This window comes from Lontra canadensis, unplaced genomic scaffold (genome assembly GCF_010015895.1).
Source record: "Lontra canadensis isolate GAN:19392208 unplaced genomic scaffold, GSC_riverotter_1.0 scaffold295, whole genome shotgun sequence".
NCBI classification, from domain to species: Eukaryota; Metazoa; Chordata; class Mammalia; order Carnivora; family Mustelidae; genus Lontra; species Lontra canadensis.
The window spans coordinates 100,982-117,700 of record NW_022631289.1 but is presented as its reverse complement, the minus strand read 5'-3'; the positions used below and the strand labels follow the sequence as shown (position 1 = coordinate 117,700).

The following is a 16,719-nucleotide window of genomic DNA, read 5'->3' as shown; positions in this document are numbered from 1 at the left end:
AATTACACATGAGAACAAGCAGCGGTAGCCACTAGCAAAAAAACCCATTTTAAATTCTTCTTTTACCTTAAGAAGATATAATGACTGAACAAAGAGATGGTACTTGTGTTCTTGAGTTTTTTCTTCTTTTTCTTTTCTTTTTTTTAGTTCTTGGACATTTAAGAACTCTAAATTTGATTTACCAAGAATCCTGCATATCTAGGCCACTGTTACCTATCCTTAAGATTTAATTGCATAACATGGTAATTGACATATTCCCATAAAGTAGCCTAAGTCAGTAATTATACATCCCAGTTTTCATGGAATGACCCCAATTCATGCCCACTGTCCAAACTTGGAAGATAAATTATATGATCACCTTTAGTCCACTACGAGCACCAAGTCTCACTATCCCTAGGAAAGGCTTCCTATTCAGGCAACAGAACATGAGAATTGGTGGAAATGGGAATAACTTTTTAAATTGCTAGACCAAGAAAGGTGGGTCTAATTTCTCTACTTTCTACCAGTTCACCTCTCTTTAGCCTGACATGGAAGCTGAAACATTTGTGACCATTTCTTCTTTAGATCAATGTTTCCTAATGAAGATGTCAACTCTATTTGACAGATGACCAAAGTCTTCATGAAAACCAATGCAAAGATGAAATCATGTTTAAAATGCCTGACTTGCAGAGAGCATGACAAGAGAAATATTACAGGTGATCATACTCTACGACACTAAAAAATAAAATAAACTTCACTAATAAAAACCTTCACTACAGGGGCGCCCGGGTGGCTCAGCTGGTTTAGCCTTTGCCTTCAGCTCAGGTCATGACCCCAAGGTCCTGGGATCCAGCCCAGGTCAGGCTCCCAGTTCAGCAGGCAGTCTGCTTGTCCTTCTCCCTCTGCCCCTTCCCTCCGCTCGTGCTCTCTCTCAAATAAATAAAACCTCCCCCAAAAAAACAAAAACAAAAACACGTCACTAAAAACAAAAGACTTCAGATTTTATCTATGAAATAGCTATCATTTTTTAAATGTTCTAGACAGTAGAGAGCCTGCTGGTCTCACAGTTGTAAGGCAGAAGACTTTCAACAGACAAATTAGTATCCACCTGATAAGCCCGGCTATCCTTCCCCGTAACTTGGGGGAAGCATCTCTATTTGTATAACATGAAATTCTATCCTCTCCTAAAACATTATTTTAAGGCTATTTGTCCCCAAAACAAATTCATTAGCTGGAAGCAAGTGTACTAAGCCTCTGTTCTAAAGGAATCGCTTTAATAGAGATAACACATAAATGATGTTAGCAAGAACTCTGCTTCAGATTATTAACTAAATGCTTCTTCATGAATGAAAAAATAATAGTCTGTCCCAATTATGAGTAACAAGGCAAGTAGTAAGAAAGGTCATTCAAAATGAAATTCGCTTAGCAAATTTCTTCAAATAGGATAACCACTATTTCAAGATGGGATTTTTTTTTTTTTTTTTTGAGGATGTTGGTTGTGAAGGTAAGATGAAAACTGGCCGACTCTTTGGGGAAATAAAAAATGTTTTAATGGACTTCCGCTTGTTCTATTATTCATTTCAGGTTTGGAAAAGAATGTCTTTCTTAATTATGTGTCCGAGTAAGCCCCCTAGTTTCAATTTTAGCAAATTATCCTTAACAACATCATTGAAACTACTGATAGCTATGATATTCTTGGAGGAAATTACAACATAGGTAGAAGTCTCATCTGTAACACCCCACTCTATTACACCATTAAGAAAAAAAAAAAAACAGAAAAAAATATACACTCACAGACTTCATACTGATAGGTAATTCCCTTTAAAAATGTGTCACAGATGGTATTAACTCCGTAAGTTTTTTAAATACCATCTTTGATCAACCATGTGAAAAAGAAAATATCTGCCTCCATCTAACCTCACTCCCCTACCTTCATCCAATATTACAGGGCACTTCTACTTTTTGTCTACTAGGATGGAGAAGGCTTTCAGAGGCACAAACCTCCCCGAATAATGCTACCATGTCCATGATGAGAGAAGAATTATAGTTTTGCCGCAGAGATCCGTATGTTTGCTGAAGCTAGCAGGAAAGGCAAAGAGAAAAGATAGGGAGGGAGGTGAGATAGCAAAAGAGGAAGAAAAAAAAAAAGATCTCTGGCGGGCTAACAAAAGGAATCCCAGTGGCATGCTCTCTAAAAGAACATTTCACTTCACCTACACCACTGTGGCTCCCTAATTCTAAATATAGGTTAGGCAAGGTCCAAGTTTTATAAAATACATGGGTTTTATTAAAATGGATACTGTATTCATTAGGTAAAGTGATAGCTGCATACATAATAAAACATTCCATCAAATGAAAAGGGTATTTTATCAATATTTGTATAATACTTCATTATTTTAATGTACCTGAACTATGTTTTTGGAACTGCCATAGGAAAGCTGGTTTTAATAAAATACAGGATTGTGTGATGTTGGAATATTATTCACAAAATACATTCAATGTGGTCTGCTATGCACTCTTAGGTAGAAACTGATGCCCAGAAAAGCCCATGGTTAGGAAAATAGGGCATAACTTTATTTTGTGATGCAGGGGCCCAGGATTCTTCAGTAATGAGTGGAAAAGGTTAAGATTAAGTTTCAATTTCTTTAACTGCACGTATAGAGTTAACCATTGGTGTTTTAAAAGGAATAGATTAAAGAAGAAAAATGGTGACAGAAAATTTGAAAATACAAGCCATCTCAGGAAAAACCAAGAGTCTAACTGGTGCAGAAAGCACTCAAAATACAGGCATGTGGTGGGGGTGGGGGGGTACCTGGCTGGCTAAGTCAGTAGAACGTGTTGACTGTTAACCTGAGGGTCATGAGTTTGAGTCTCATGTTGGGTATAAACATTACTTAAAAATAAAGTCTTAAAAAAAATACACACATGGGGAATATATTATACCCTCTTTATAGTCTAAGTTAGGAATATAAAATTGATGCAGGGAAAAAATGCAGAAATGTACTTATTAAAAGGATAAATCCTGCCAAAAGAAAGGAAATAATCAGTACTTGTTTTAAACAATTATACAATTATAATTGTAGATGATATAAATAATGGATTTTGAAATACTAGTCATCTCAAGGCACTTTTTAAAGCATAAATATTTAGACCCTCTTAAGAGAATAGCCATGAATTATACCTCTCCCCTAATAATATTGAGAAAGACAAATTCTTGGCGCCATCTACAATATAAAACTACCCTACATAGCAAATATCACTATATGGTCCTTTAAAGGATTAAAACAGAAAAATATGTTTCTTCAAGTGGATCAAGAAATAAAGTACCTTCTTTGACATAACTTGAAAGAAAATAATCCAACATTCAACATTTTCCCAATCAAATGCAAATTTTCAGACCTGCAAATTAAAACATCTTTAACACTATTATTAATATTGATAGATTTAAAAAATCAGAACAGTTATAAACTAGATGATTTATCACTTTCATTTTCAACTGTTTGTTTTTGAGTAAGTGCTGATTTTAACTTGTCTTAATTTTCACAAGTGCTTGGATTCAAACTGAGCAGAAAATTCATTAGCAGTAGTTCATCTCTATTTTAACATCTATTCTAAACACAAGCATGTTTTGGTGAGCTGTGAACTCATTCATGAAAAGAGGTGATGGCCCTTGTAACAAAGCATAAACTAATTTGAGCTCTAAATTTAATTACATTAAATTACCAAAATAAAATGAGCTTGCAACAACAGCAACTTGACTGCCCACCCAACAGCATGACAAACTAGCAGAGAATTTCAGTTCTGTCTCCTGGAGGCCAACTCATCCCCTTACTGATGGGAATACAATGCTGACAAAATACACCTAAAATTTCTTAACAAATTGTACACGCTTCTCCGTATTTGCCTATGAAGTTACTAGGGAGCCTAGAGGGTCGGCCAGGTCATGGATAGACATTCTCTCACTAAGAAAATTTTAAATAATTTTATTGTAGTTTGAAAAATCTTAAGATTATACATTAAAAATATACATATTTTAAAAGAAGGGAAACTATTTCATGCCAAATAAGGAAATGAAATATTTTCAATGAATTATAATTTGGAGGCTACAACCAGACCTTCAAAAATCACTCTGAAAGTAAACTATAACTCATTAGGCGCTAAAGATAAAGGTACCAAATCACAGAAATCACTGTCATTTTTAAAAGAAAGTAATGGTTTTCTTTAGAGAATCTATTTTACTCATTAAATAGTCTACTCATTCGTGGAAACTTCACTGGTAACTATGTAAAAGTAAGTATCTGGGTGATGCAGTTTGTTAAGTGTCCGACTCTTGGTTCCATCTCAAGGTCCTGGGATCGAGTCCCGCATCGGAGTCCCCTTAGACCCTCTTCCTCTCCTTCTTCCCCTTTTCCCCATCTTGCTCTCTCTCGCTCTTACTCAAATAAATAAATAAACCTTTAGAAAAAAAAATAAATGTTTTATTTAGCCTCACTAGAGAATTAAGAGGAGAAAAAAAAAGCATCACCAGGTTAGTCACAAGAACCTTGTCAAAACGACACCAAGTAGCAATGTGAAGGACAACAGCACAGGATATCAGTACTCATTTTGGAAGTTAACTCATAACACAAAACAAAACTTTTGAGTGGGGGGGGGGCAGTCAACAAATTGGCGTGTTGTATACAAAGGGCCATAGTCCAATCCAGCAGTTTTTGTGACTAGCAGTTTCTGTATACAACACAAACCAGCAAGATACCATTCATCTTCAAAGAATTACTAACAGCAGTGATGCTTAGGGGCAAACAATTCATTTCATTATTTGAGTTCCTACCTAATAGTGCCAGCCAGGGTTCTAGCCACCCGGCTAATAGACATGAACAAGCCATATATGGTCCTTAAGCTCACAAAGCTTGTCTTTTACTAGGGCAAGAAGGACATAGAACAAATAAAAAAGACACCTACAGACAGTTCAGAGGCTATGAGGACAGTAGGATGGAGTATTGCAATGGGGGAAAACTCTGGTGGACAGCTACTGTAGATGGGACATCTGGGAGAGACTTTCTGAGGAGATGCTAGTTCAAAACTGAGGTTATTGGGGAATTCACATACTCCTTAGTTAACAACTAATGACTAAAGACTACATGTTTATAACATAACCTTTCACTTGAGTACACATCCTTTCAAACATTACAGCAGTGAATTTTTCCCATCCAATTGGCAGATCAGTCAGTCTTAAGTGGGATAGACAGGAGTGGTTTTGGGACATCACCAAAAAGGACACAACAAAATACTGACCAGAGGTTACAAAGAAAGGGAGAGAGGAGCGAGGTTCATAATGAATGTGCCTTTGAATTCAAAGGGGACCACTTCTGACAAGGAAAATATTAATAATTGTGCGAGAGAAACTGGAGCACTTTATCATTACCCAGAAAAATGGAATGTGGATGATCTTTCTTCTGACTGGCTTACATCCAAAAGGATTTCAAAGAGAATGACAGCAATCTTTCGAAAAGCCAATACCAAAAGGAGGGAGAGAAAACAAGCAGGGGATTCAATGTGAATCTCAGTATCACCGACCAATTAACATGGGAAGACTAAATAATCTGAGTAACCCAATATAATGCTGCTTTCACTTTTATAATGAGAGCAACAAGTCAAAAAGACCATGCATGCAAGGAATGGAACGAATCCGCAGAATAACGGAATCTGTGTAGTAGGGTTTACTGGTTTTAAATCCATCTCATATCACAAAACTGAGTAGGTAGCCACTACCACTAAGAACAGCAATTCCCCAAACTCAAATGTACTTGATTAAAGAACCCTGTCAAAGTAAAGTACTATGATATTTTAAAAATCCAATTCATGAGCAAAATGGGTTTTCTTATTTAAAACATTTTAGCCAGAACTGGAAGACTTACCAAGACATGTATGAGACACAAACTACAAAAAAGGTTTAATTATTATAAATGCTTCTGTACATAAAAAAATGAAGAAATTATTAGGAGGAAAATATAGATCCAAAAAATCATATCTTATAAGTTTTTTCCTCTATATCTAGATATACATATGTGTCTTTTTTTTTCCTTCCACAAAATTAGGCAAGTAAAACACCCGTGGGCTTGCATTGTGAGTGTTTCATATAATATCATATCTGTACAAATATTACCACGCTGTCAACTATTCTTTCAATAATTTTCATAAATCTGTAACAGTCATCATATGGATAAACCATAACTTATTCAACTATATTCCTGTTGTCATTAATGGTATTTCCAATATTTTCCTATGAAATGACTGGCTCTGAGAAAAATGACCTTTCATATTTTTGTGTGGAACTCCAAAGTGAAGGTTTCTAGAATTTCTGAGTCAGAGGAAATGCACACTTTGATGAGTCTCAATCATCCCCAAACTGATTTCCTAGAAAGATTGATTACCCTGCACCATTTCAACACTAAATATGATTTATTTTTAAGCACTACCACTCCTATGAGTAACAAATGATAGGGATCTCATTTTTGAAATTCACATTTTTAGCCATAAGTATCATATTATTTTCATGTTTACTAGCCACTAATAGTTCTGAAAAAATAATCTGTCTCTGACCTTTTAAATAAAGGTACTATAATTTCCTTATTAATATTTAAGAATGTTTAATACAATATTATCTTTTGTCATGTGCCTCAACACTGACCGAGTTGTCACTCTCTTTTTAATTGTGCTTGTTTTTGTCACACAAGTTATTTTTTACGTTATGCAAATATATTAATCTACGACAATAGGGATCCTGTTGCTTTTTACATTTCTGCTCAAAAATTTCTTACCCTTCTTGGAGCACCTGCATAGCGCAGAAGGTTAAGCAACCAACTCGTGATTTTGGGTCAGGTCATGATCCCAGGGTTGTGAGATCAAGCCCCCACTCAGGCTCCACACTCAGTGCAGTGTCTGCTTGAGATTCCTCCCTCTCTCTCTGTCCCTCACCCCTTTAAATAAATAAATCTTTTTAAAAAATTTCTTACCTATCTTAGATCAGTTATTTTTTACATTTTTCTTTTAGATTGTGTGGTTTTCTTTCTTGTAAAGTCCATTTGAGTTTATTTGAAAAATGGAAATCGAAGGGCACGTTTGAGAGATTTTTAAACCTCAACACTAGGTGGGTTGGAGGGGTAAGCGAGAGGACAAGGATGAAGAGGCAGTGAGGGAAAGAGATTTGAAAGGAGAAAACGGCGTTCCATGTTGAGTGAACAGCATTTAGAGACCGATTTCTACTTTATGCTTCTCCCTTTCTTAAAAGTTATGTTTCTTGAAGTCATGTTTTCTTGTTTTAAATCTTCACACATTCACTCACCACCCCAAATATAATATGGTCTCCATCCTGGGTATAACCCTACATTCATCGAAGTTACCAATGTCTTCCAGTTAAAACCATCAGTATCTAGCTGACTTAAACTCTGTAAGACTTTAATCTTCGGTAATGGCTTTCTCCTACTCACTTCTTTTTCTCTGGTCACTCCAACTCACACTCCTTACAGCTCTTCTTCCTCTTTCTCTTAAGTGTTGATGTCCCTGGAGGATTCTTCTTTAGAAACTTTCCTCTTAAGACTAGCCTTTTCTTATGTGATATTACCCATAACCTTGACCTCAGCCATCCCCATAAGATGATGAATCCTTAACCTTTTCCTAGACCTTACGTACTCTTCTGAGCTGCAGACACACATTTTCCTCTTCATCTCAAATGCTACAAGCCCAAAATGAATTCATCATCTTCCATAAACGATGTTCTTAAACCTGTTTTCCAATAATATTCCCCAGCACCTCCATTCTAAAATCACCCAACCCAGAAACTAAGCTAAGCCTTATTCTTAACTCCAGCCTGCCTCTCTGTCATCCACCCCAGTTCCTGCACAACTCCTGCCTCATCAGTCAGCAAGCCCGTCTTTCAAATTTTCCCTCCTTTAAAATTCACTTTTCTCTACACCACCATTCTCACGCCCTTGACTTAGAAGACCCCCAAATCTCTCATTTAAATTACTCAGATAGCTTCTTTGTTAATTTCTGTAACTTCCTGCCTCACCCGTCATGGTTCATCCTCAACACAAGTGCCAAAGAGTTTTTTCCTAAACTGCAAATACTTCTAAGTTAATTTCCTGCTTAAAGTCCTTTTAATTATACCCTTTTGCTTTAAATAATGAAAATAATTGTGACTACTGTATTCCTACTACAGATGGTCCTTGATTTACTAAGGTTCAATTTGAAATTTTTTTACTTTATCCATGGTGTGAAAGCAATATGTATTCAATGGAAATTTAACTTCAAATTCTGAATTACGATATTTCTTAGGCTAGAGGTACAATATTCTCTCTCAAGATGCTGGGCAGGGCTGCGAGCCACAGCTCACAGTCAGCCAGAGATCACGAGGGTGAACAACCCTTACAGGCACGACCATTCTGTTTTGTGCTTTCAGCCCAGTATTCAATAAATTACATGAGATATTCAGCACCTTATTACAAAATAGACTTCGTGTTAGATTATTTTGCCCAACTGCAGGCTAATATAAGTGTTTTGAGCATTTTTAAGGTAGCTGAGGCTATGCTATGATGTTTGCTAGGTTAGGTGTATTAAATACATTTTGAGTTACAATATTTTCACCTTATGATGGTTTTATTGCGACCAAATACCGATAGTTGAGGAAGAGCTGTACTTCCGATTTCTTGGGAAATTTATGAGAGGTATTTTAAATACATTATATGAGAGAACTGAAGTTTATTATCCATGTGAGATGGCTCTGCTCTGTCACAGCTTCTTCCTTACCCAAAACAAATTCCTTAGTATTATATAGAAGATTCTTTATGGTCTAAACCTTACCAGCTTATTGATCTTTACCTGGTGCTACAGTCTTACCTACTACTCTTCAACCATAACCAAACCCCTAAAGCCACTAGAAAATCAATTCTTTTTCCTGCCTCCTTATTCCTTCTGCCTAGAGTCACAACCCCCCTTCACCTCAAGGTCATACACATCCTCCAAGAGTTAACTCAGCTGACCCATGGGTTAGGTGATCAAGTTGTTTTTATAATCCCACAGTCGTCAGATTATTTCCCTATCCACGCATGTACCATTGTATAACTATTGTTTAGCATCTATTTTTGCTACTAAACTTGTGTCACCAAAATAAGAGCTCTATTTAGCGAATGAAATGCCAAAACTGATGTTGTGCCCAGAGCACCCAGCAAAGTTTTATTACAGGAATTAATTATCATTCAAGAAATGGCCAGTAGGACAGCACAATGGATTTATAAAAAGATGTGAGAAATAATACTGAAAACACCAGTTTACTATCAACATAAATATCTTACTTCTATTGCCCAAGACCTATTGGATGTATTTAAACAGAGAATGGGCAAAATCTGATGTGTTTTAAGGAAACAGTGAATAGTAATTTGATAAGATGTGAGAGGCTGAGGGGCAGAGATAAGCAAGGAGACAATTTAAAAGGTCCAGAAAGGGATGCCTGGGTGGTTCAGTGGGTTAAGCATCTGCCTCTGGCTCAAGTCATGACCCTGGCATCCTGGAACGAGCCCTGTATAAGGCTCCCTGCTCAGTGGGAAGTCTGCTTCTCCTCTGCCTGCCTCTCCCCTGTCCTCTCCCTTTCTGACAAATAAAGTCTTGAAAAATATTTTTTAAATTAAAAAAAAAAGAAGAAAAAGAAAAGGTCAGAAAGAGTTGAGGAAAAATAGAGTTCATTTTGAGACAAGCTAATTTCCGGAAGCTGGTGAATATCCATGTCCTAATGTCCACCTTTTCTCAGTCTCATGTGAAAAATCCTTTCAAATTAACCATTTTCTCATACAAATTTCTTATTACTACCAAAACTAGCAGGAAGTTGAAATTTTTAGTCTAATGCTCCATAGGTAGAGTAAGTCCTGAAGGTTTTGAATTTCAAAGTTGTAAGACCAGCCATTGGTCTCAGGTTGGGACCACCTGAGGAAGAATAGGGGAGACAAGGGCTGAAGGGGGCTCCTTGGATCCATTTATACGACAGAGCAAAGAAGGAAGGGCCACTGGCATGATCCGGGCAAAGGGAAGGACCAGCAGAGTATAACCTGGATGTAAGTACAAATTCAAACAGTGGCATAACCACCCCAGCCTTGATGCATCCCTAGAAGGACCCAGTCTTTGTTTCCTATCTATGGCCATAGAAACCGCTGGATGAACACTAAACAGGCTTCCAGGCAAAATTCCACTTTAAAAAGAGTCCATCTTCTATTTGATCACTCTGTGTTAACCTGTTTTTTAAAGTTCTGGCTCCATGTAAATAGATTTTGGTATAGAAGTACACTTCCCTGCTTGTTACATCTGTTGTTGTTGGCAAATGCCTTGCATTGTTGGTTAAAAAAAAAAAAAATTTTTTTTAAATAAGACTCTAAAATTGCAGTAAACTACTCATTAAATTACTACTCTGATAGCTTTCTCTGATGATTCTTACTTTACAACATCATAATTTTAATTAAACATTTTCCACAATGATAAAAACTCAAGACATGTAGGAGTTCTCCCACTCCTTCAGATTGATATTTTCAAGCAGTGTTAGTAAATTTGGTAGGAATAAGAAGCTTATTTTTTAAAAAATCCTCCCGTAGAATCCTTTCTAAATGAAATGGTAAGAAAAGCAAAATTCCTTTACTTGAAAATTATGAAAGTTTCCGTTTACACAATGATTTGTGTAAACCCTATAAAAATCCTCTCAAAGTATTAGAATATGATTACCTTAAAAATATATGTCAGTACACACAATTTCGGAGTTCTTTTTCTAGGAAAAGAGACCGCACAGAAAGGATGGAACAATGGTATGGAAACTTACCATCCTCTCCAATTGGACTCTTTATTGCAGACTTATTGCTTCCATGTGTTAAAAAAATAAATAAATAAAACCTTTAAGCCAACCCCAATCCCTAAAATTTCTGGCGTTCTTATTAAGCATTGACTCCAGAAGGAAAAAAAAAAAAAAAACCAACTCAGAAATTTTTTTTTTATCACAAGCCTATCAGAGTCAAAATTTATTTCATCATTATGGGAATGTGTTCGAAATTAATAATAAAGGTTGGTTTCTCCAAGGCTTAAAGAAATTATACTATTTAAAGCTGCTAAATACCATACATTATTTGGCCTTAATATTCAAATAAATAATGCCTATTTTGAACATTGCATTCTAGCGCATATAATATAAATTAATGAGAGGACTATTAAAATGGATGAGGTTCACACATTTCTTTTTGCACAGTAATGATTGTTTTTAACCTGGGTTGCATAAAGCTGAGGAATATAAACATCTATAAGTAAATCATAAAATTTTCTGAAGCAATGAAATATTTGCTCAAACTACACAATGAATTACCCAAGCTTTGTGTCTTTGCACTTTTCTACAAATCAGGGTGCACAGTGGAATGCACAACTCCCTAAAAGCAACATATCTCCAACTTTCAGTGTGTGTCAAATGAAAGAAGGAGAAAGTTCCCTCACCCCCAAAGTGAGAACAGATGGGAATGTAAAATTAGATGAGAAGAGACAGTGAAGCTTTGGATGACCGATCAAGAAATCTTCCCCAGGGGTGGGGGGCCAAATATACTAGACCTCGGTTTGTTCTGCCTCTCAGTTAACTTCCAAATTCAGTACAATAGGAATGCAAAGCAGTTCTTAGATTCGATGCATTGGTTTTGGATTCTATAAGCATTCATATAAATTTCATGAAGAAGTTATTGACAATCCATTTTTTAAAATGTTATGTTTAATCATTCCTGTGAGTTTAACATGACTTTAAACTAAGACTGTTAACCGTATTTTTTTAATAAAATAAATGGTTTTAGGAAAAGAGATAATGGGCATGAACAAACAAGATGTGGACAATAAATTCCCTGTATGATGGAAGAGCCATCTGACATAAATTGAGAAGTTATGTAAATAAAGTATGAATACATTTCATATTCATTCTTTTCATATTTTATCTGTACAACTAAAAAAAAAAAAACAACTTAATAGTAATGCCAGCAATACTTCCTACACCTAGGAGAAAAATGTTTTGCTGATATTCAATCATTTTTAGCATGATATCACTTTTCTATCTAAAAATATTAACTATAAACTTAAAAGAATACTCTGTATAGTGCTTTATTATCTTCAAAATTTTGTTTAATATGGGTAATAATTTAAAATTTCGGGGACACTGAAAATAGTGCTCTCAGATTCTAATGTATTTAAAAACAGTAGTTTTATTGTGAATCACCATTCTCTTAAAATACTGTGATATTAAGAGCTATTTTTTGTAAGATTAAATATGATCCCCTGAAGAACTACCAGAGATCTTCCACAAAATAGTGCTTCTGGATTAGATTTCTGGGTATGTGTTGATTTTTACATAAAATTTACATTCACTGATACAACAGTGAGAATAATTCAGTATTTTAATCAATTTATAGACCACTCTCATCCATAATTTCAAACTTGTTTTCCAAACAATGGTAAGTTCTCTGTGTACCTTTTCCCTGGTGTCCCAGAAAACTGGCTTTCAATATCTTAATCCTGTTTTATCTTTTTTTCAGACTTTACACCATAGTTTATACAACAAGAAGAAATATAGGAATATGAATCATTCCAAGTGGTGAAAGCAACTGCACCTCACACTTAAGTAATTTCAGTTTAAACAATCCAAGGTGCTGGTAATGCAACAGAGGTTGCACTAACAGGGAATGAGGCCTTCCATAAAAAAGATGCTCAATATAGGACACTGCATTTAGTTGAACATGTGCATGAATTAATTAATGAAAGGCAGGATTTATTCTTCAGATCACTCTGAGTATGTGCAAATATTATTACTGAAAAAGGGAAAAAAAAGTCTCTTAAGGTATCTCCCCCCGCCCCTTATCAATACATGAAAGCCACAAGTATCAAACATCTGGGGATACTGTGTTGATTTTACTAAAATCCATTTTCTCTTCTTGACTTAAGCAGAAACACCTGTGAGTATTTTCAAATTCATCCTCATACTAATAAATCCAAATACTAATCCCCCAAAACATCAAACGCAGATCCCTCTACATTATTGCCTTAATTCATTTTATAGTTAGCTGGTTAAATGATTTTTAACATGGAACACAGAACATTTTATAATAAATTTAAAACTTCTATCTTCCTCTTGGGGCTCAGGGGAACTTTGAATAAAGAATGCATATGCACAAACTTAACATTACCTCAAGACTCCTGTCCTAGTTCCAGATCTTCCACTGTCCTCTTAAACTGGGTGAGTCAAAAACACACCCTGGACAACCACCACTAATGTGTCAAAGGAATCAGGTCAGATTAGGTCACGATTTCCCAGGCTGACGTCTGCAGACACCTATGGGCAGATTCTTGGGAGTCAGAGAGGGTTACAAGGTGTCTTCATGTTATGCTATAAATATAATTATATTTCGGATAATCTCGTTCACAACTTTTACCCCCGATCATTATCACATAATTTCAGGATCTGATTTTAACACAGTGATTTTGATCTTGTTCGTGTAAGTCTTTTGTAATGACTGTGTTTAACTCTAATAGGTTGTTCCTCAAACTGAAATTCACAAATGTATTCTTGAAGCCTGATATTTTTCTGTTAACCCATGTCCAAGTACTATTCAAGACCAACAGACACTAAATTAGATGATCTTTCTAATTCTTTTCCAGTCTGAAAAATATGTTACACTCTATCGCAGCTTACTAATAATTTATGGAGATCCAGCATAAGCACACTTAGAGAAAGAATACTTCATAAGAGGAGTTATTTCTAATTCTCTGTTTACTTCTTTTCTTTTTACATTTAAATGCAAATGAAATTTTTGAGATAACAAAACAGCATTCAGTGAGCAGAATGAATAAGGGTATCAGATCAAAGTTCTCTTACCAAGTCACTATCATTTTAAATGATTTAGTGCATTATATACTAACTAGGAGTCAGACAATTCCAGTTTCTTTTTCCAGTTTTGCCTCTGACTTGAAATAGCATCTCGGTGTTAGAGTGATTTGTTTGTGACGCTCCCCCCTTTTTTTAAACAAAGTTAATCCATTATGCTACTCAATGAATAAAATGCACAATAAATACCAGACACTCATATTACATGATAAGTAGTATGATCCAGAATTTAATTTATATAATAAATTTTTTAAAAATCTGTAAAACTCAAATATTTGCTTTTCTTAATTTTGTTAGTGACAATATAAATAATGTATAAAATAACAGTATAATTTTTGGATTATATCGATCTAGTTTTATGTTTAAATCTGCTTCATCTAATTTTAAAATATTTACAGTGTTGTCAATCTGCACTTAAGAGATAATTTATTGGTAGAAATCATTGTTTAATGGTTAAAAAGTTTAACTTATAAAAACTTATCATTATTCATATATCACAATCTTATATCAAATTTTTAAACTATTCACTCTTGAAGGAGTTCTCGACTTAACATGTTTCTTAACAAAAGAATGATCTTAACACCAGTAAAGAGAAGTAAAATGTTTTCAAACTGCAAAGATATTCTGAATTTAAAATGTACATATTTTACATTTAAAATAGTTATTGAATTTTTAATTTAAAAAATTAGGAAAATGAAACTCATTTAAATCATCTTATTCCTATCTGTGATATATAAATGCAAACAAAAGTTTAAAAAAAAATTCTTCATAAAGCATTATGTGGGATTTTTTTTTCCCTAACTTGCAGCAGTTTCTACTGAATACTTTTTAAAAGAAAGTTGTGAACCATTTCTAAAGCATAACATAATTTGATTATTAATTAAACTAACAAAATCACTTACTGATTTTGATATTATTTATTGAATTTATATTGTTAACTTTTGACAGATGCGTTTCTTTTTTAAGGGGAAGTCTGTGAAAATCTAAGATCAACATATTGCATAATAAGTTTAACTTTTATCAAAAGAGAAATAGCATATTCAGATTTAAAAGTTTTCATTTCCTGTTCTTCTAGCAAATATAACTAACATTAGTTTTGTAAACTCATTTCAAACCTTCTTCTTCCTATAAAGGAATTTTCAGCTTTGATTACTTCAAGATTTCTTTTCTAGAAGATGTAATTAGACCATTAACCGAAGGACAGTGGAGTCGAATGGAAAACGTGCATTTCCAGAAAGTGCACACTTTTATATATTGTGATAAGTAACCTTTATCCTTGGAATAGACAAGTCCAACTGCACAAATGTTAAAACCAGTGCCAAAAAGTTACTCTACCTGAACCGTAGAGCTGATCTCTGATGCAAAGCCGCCTGTCAAGGGAGCCTCATGACTGATTAGCAGTCGCCCTGTTTTGATCACAGACTGAAAGAGGAAAGGAAAATCTGATGTTGAAGAGAATACATATTTTCAAGTATATGATGGCAGTTTTGATTAAGGAATAAAAACAAAGTATTTCAATCTAATAAATAATTAAAAGTTAGTAATACAGTTTTATGTCAAATAAGTTGTAACTCTCACTGCATAGTTATTTGATATTTGTACTGTTACAAAATTTTTCAATATAGTTTATAACCCTACTACAAAAGAAAAATGGGATTTGTCATTCTGTCATTAAAAGGCATTCCATTATAAAATACTTCTGTTATAAAACACTTCTGTGTTACAAACTAAATTACTGTATTTCACATTTTTAATCTCAAAATCATTTTTTCTTCATATTACCTTAAGAATGAAAGTGTTTTGGGGGTTCATTTTTGGGTGTATTTGTATATAAACAAACAGCCTTGGGAAATATTGTTTTGTGGAGAAGGAACACATGAGAATAGCATGTTAGAGCTGTAACGCAGGAAAAGTTCAAGCTTCTAGATCTTCAAGGAAACCTAGCAGGAGGAAAGCACTGCAAAAGTACAAGGGTTACAGCCGTTTTTGTTCGTATGCATTAAAAACTGGTTAACCACCACAACTCCATTTTCACATAGAAAATGTCACAAACAAAAAGATGCACCCTCCATACTGGCTCAGTGTGGTTGTTCACCCAGTGTGATATACTCTGTACAAAAATAAATCAAAAAGAATAGCTTATGATATCATGTCAGGATGCCAGCTGTGTTGGAAGGCAAAAAATATTAAAATCAACAGCAAATTACTGCTTCAGGTATGTTGAATAATTAACATGTTACCAAAGAGCTGGGGTAATGTCTCTGCTACATGTCTAATAACTTGATATCACCTTTCTTAAATTATACATTAATATTTTGTGAATAGAAGATCTTCCAAGCAAATATATGCATATAAATTAAAAGACTGCCTTCATTCTAAGCAACTAGAGTTTAAGATCTTAAAAGGAGCAGATGTTAAACTCCAATTATGGCCAGTAGCCATGATAAAAATAAGTTATTATATCTACTGAATATACAGTGACTTAAGAACATAAAATTTTATGAACACCTTAATGAATACCATCCCCACCCCCCAGTGAAATGTGAACCTTGCTATACTGGTACTTGGATTTTAGAACTGTGATGAATTATGCCATTTACAAAAATCACAAGTTAAGTTTTAATGCACCTGGTTAGAAATATACAGAGACAAGAATAGTCCACAATCACGGAAAAAAAACAACAACCAAATGCATTCTCAAAGGACTCTCTAAAAGAAGTCCTGACCTAAAGGACTTCCAGTTAAAAAAAAAAGATTTGACAACTAAACCTTTCTTAACACTCTGAAACCCAAAAGTCTGCCAA

The 16,719-nt window shown here is 34.6% G+C and overlaps 1 protein-coding gene across 1 annotated transcript in view; it reads right to left on the bottom strand.

Annotated features, from left to right (window-relative positions):
• Window positions 1–16,719, bottom strand: part of LOC116862671 (2-oxoisovalerate dehydrogenase subunit beta, mitochondrial-like) — a 142,586-nt gene that overhangs the window by 46,712 nt on the left and 79,155 nt on the right. Inside the window, exon 3 of the mRNA XM_032850033.1 lies at window positions 15,251–15,337. Coding sequence (XP_032705924.1) covers window positions 15,251–15,337 — 87 coding nt within the window. The remainder of the gene's footprint in view (window positions 1–15,250; window positions 15,338–16,719) is intronic.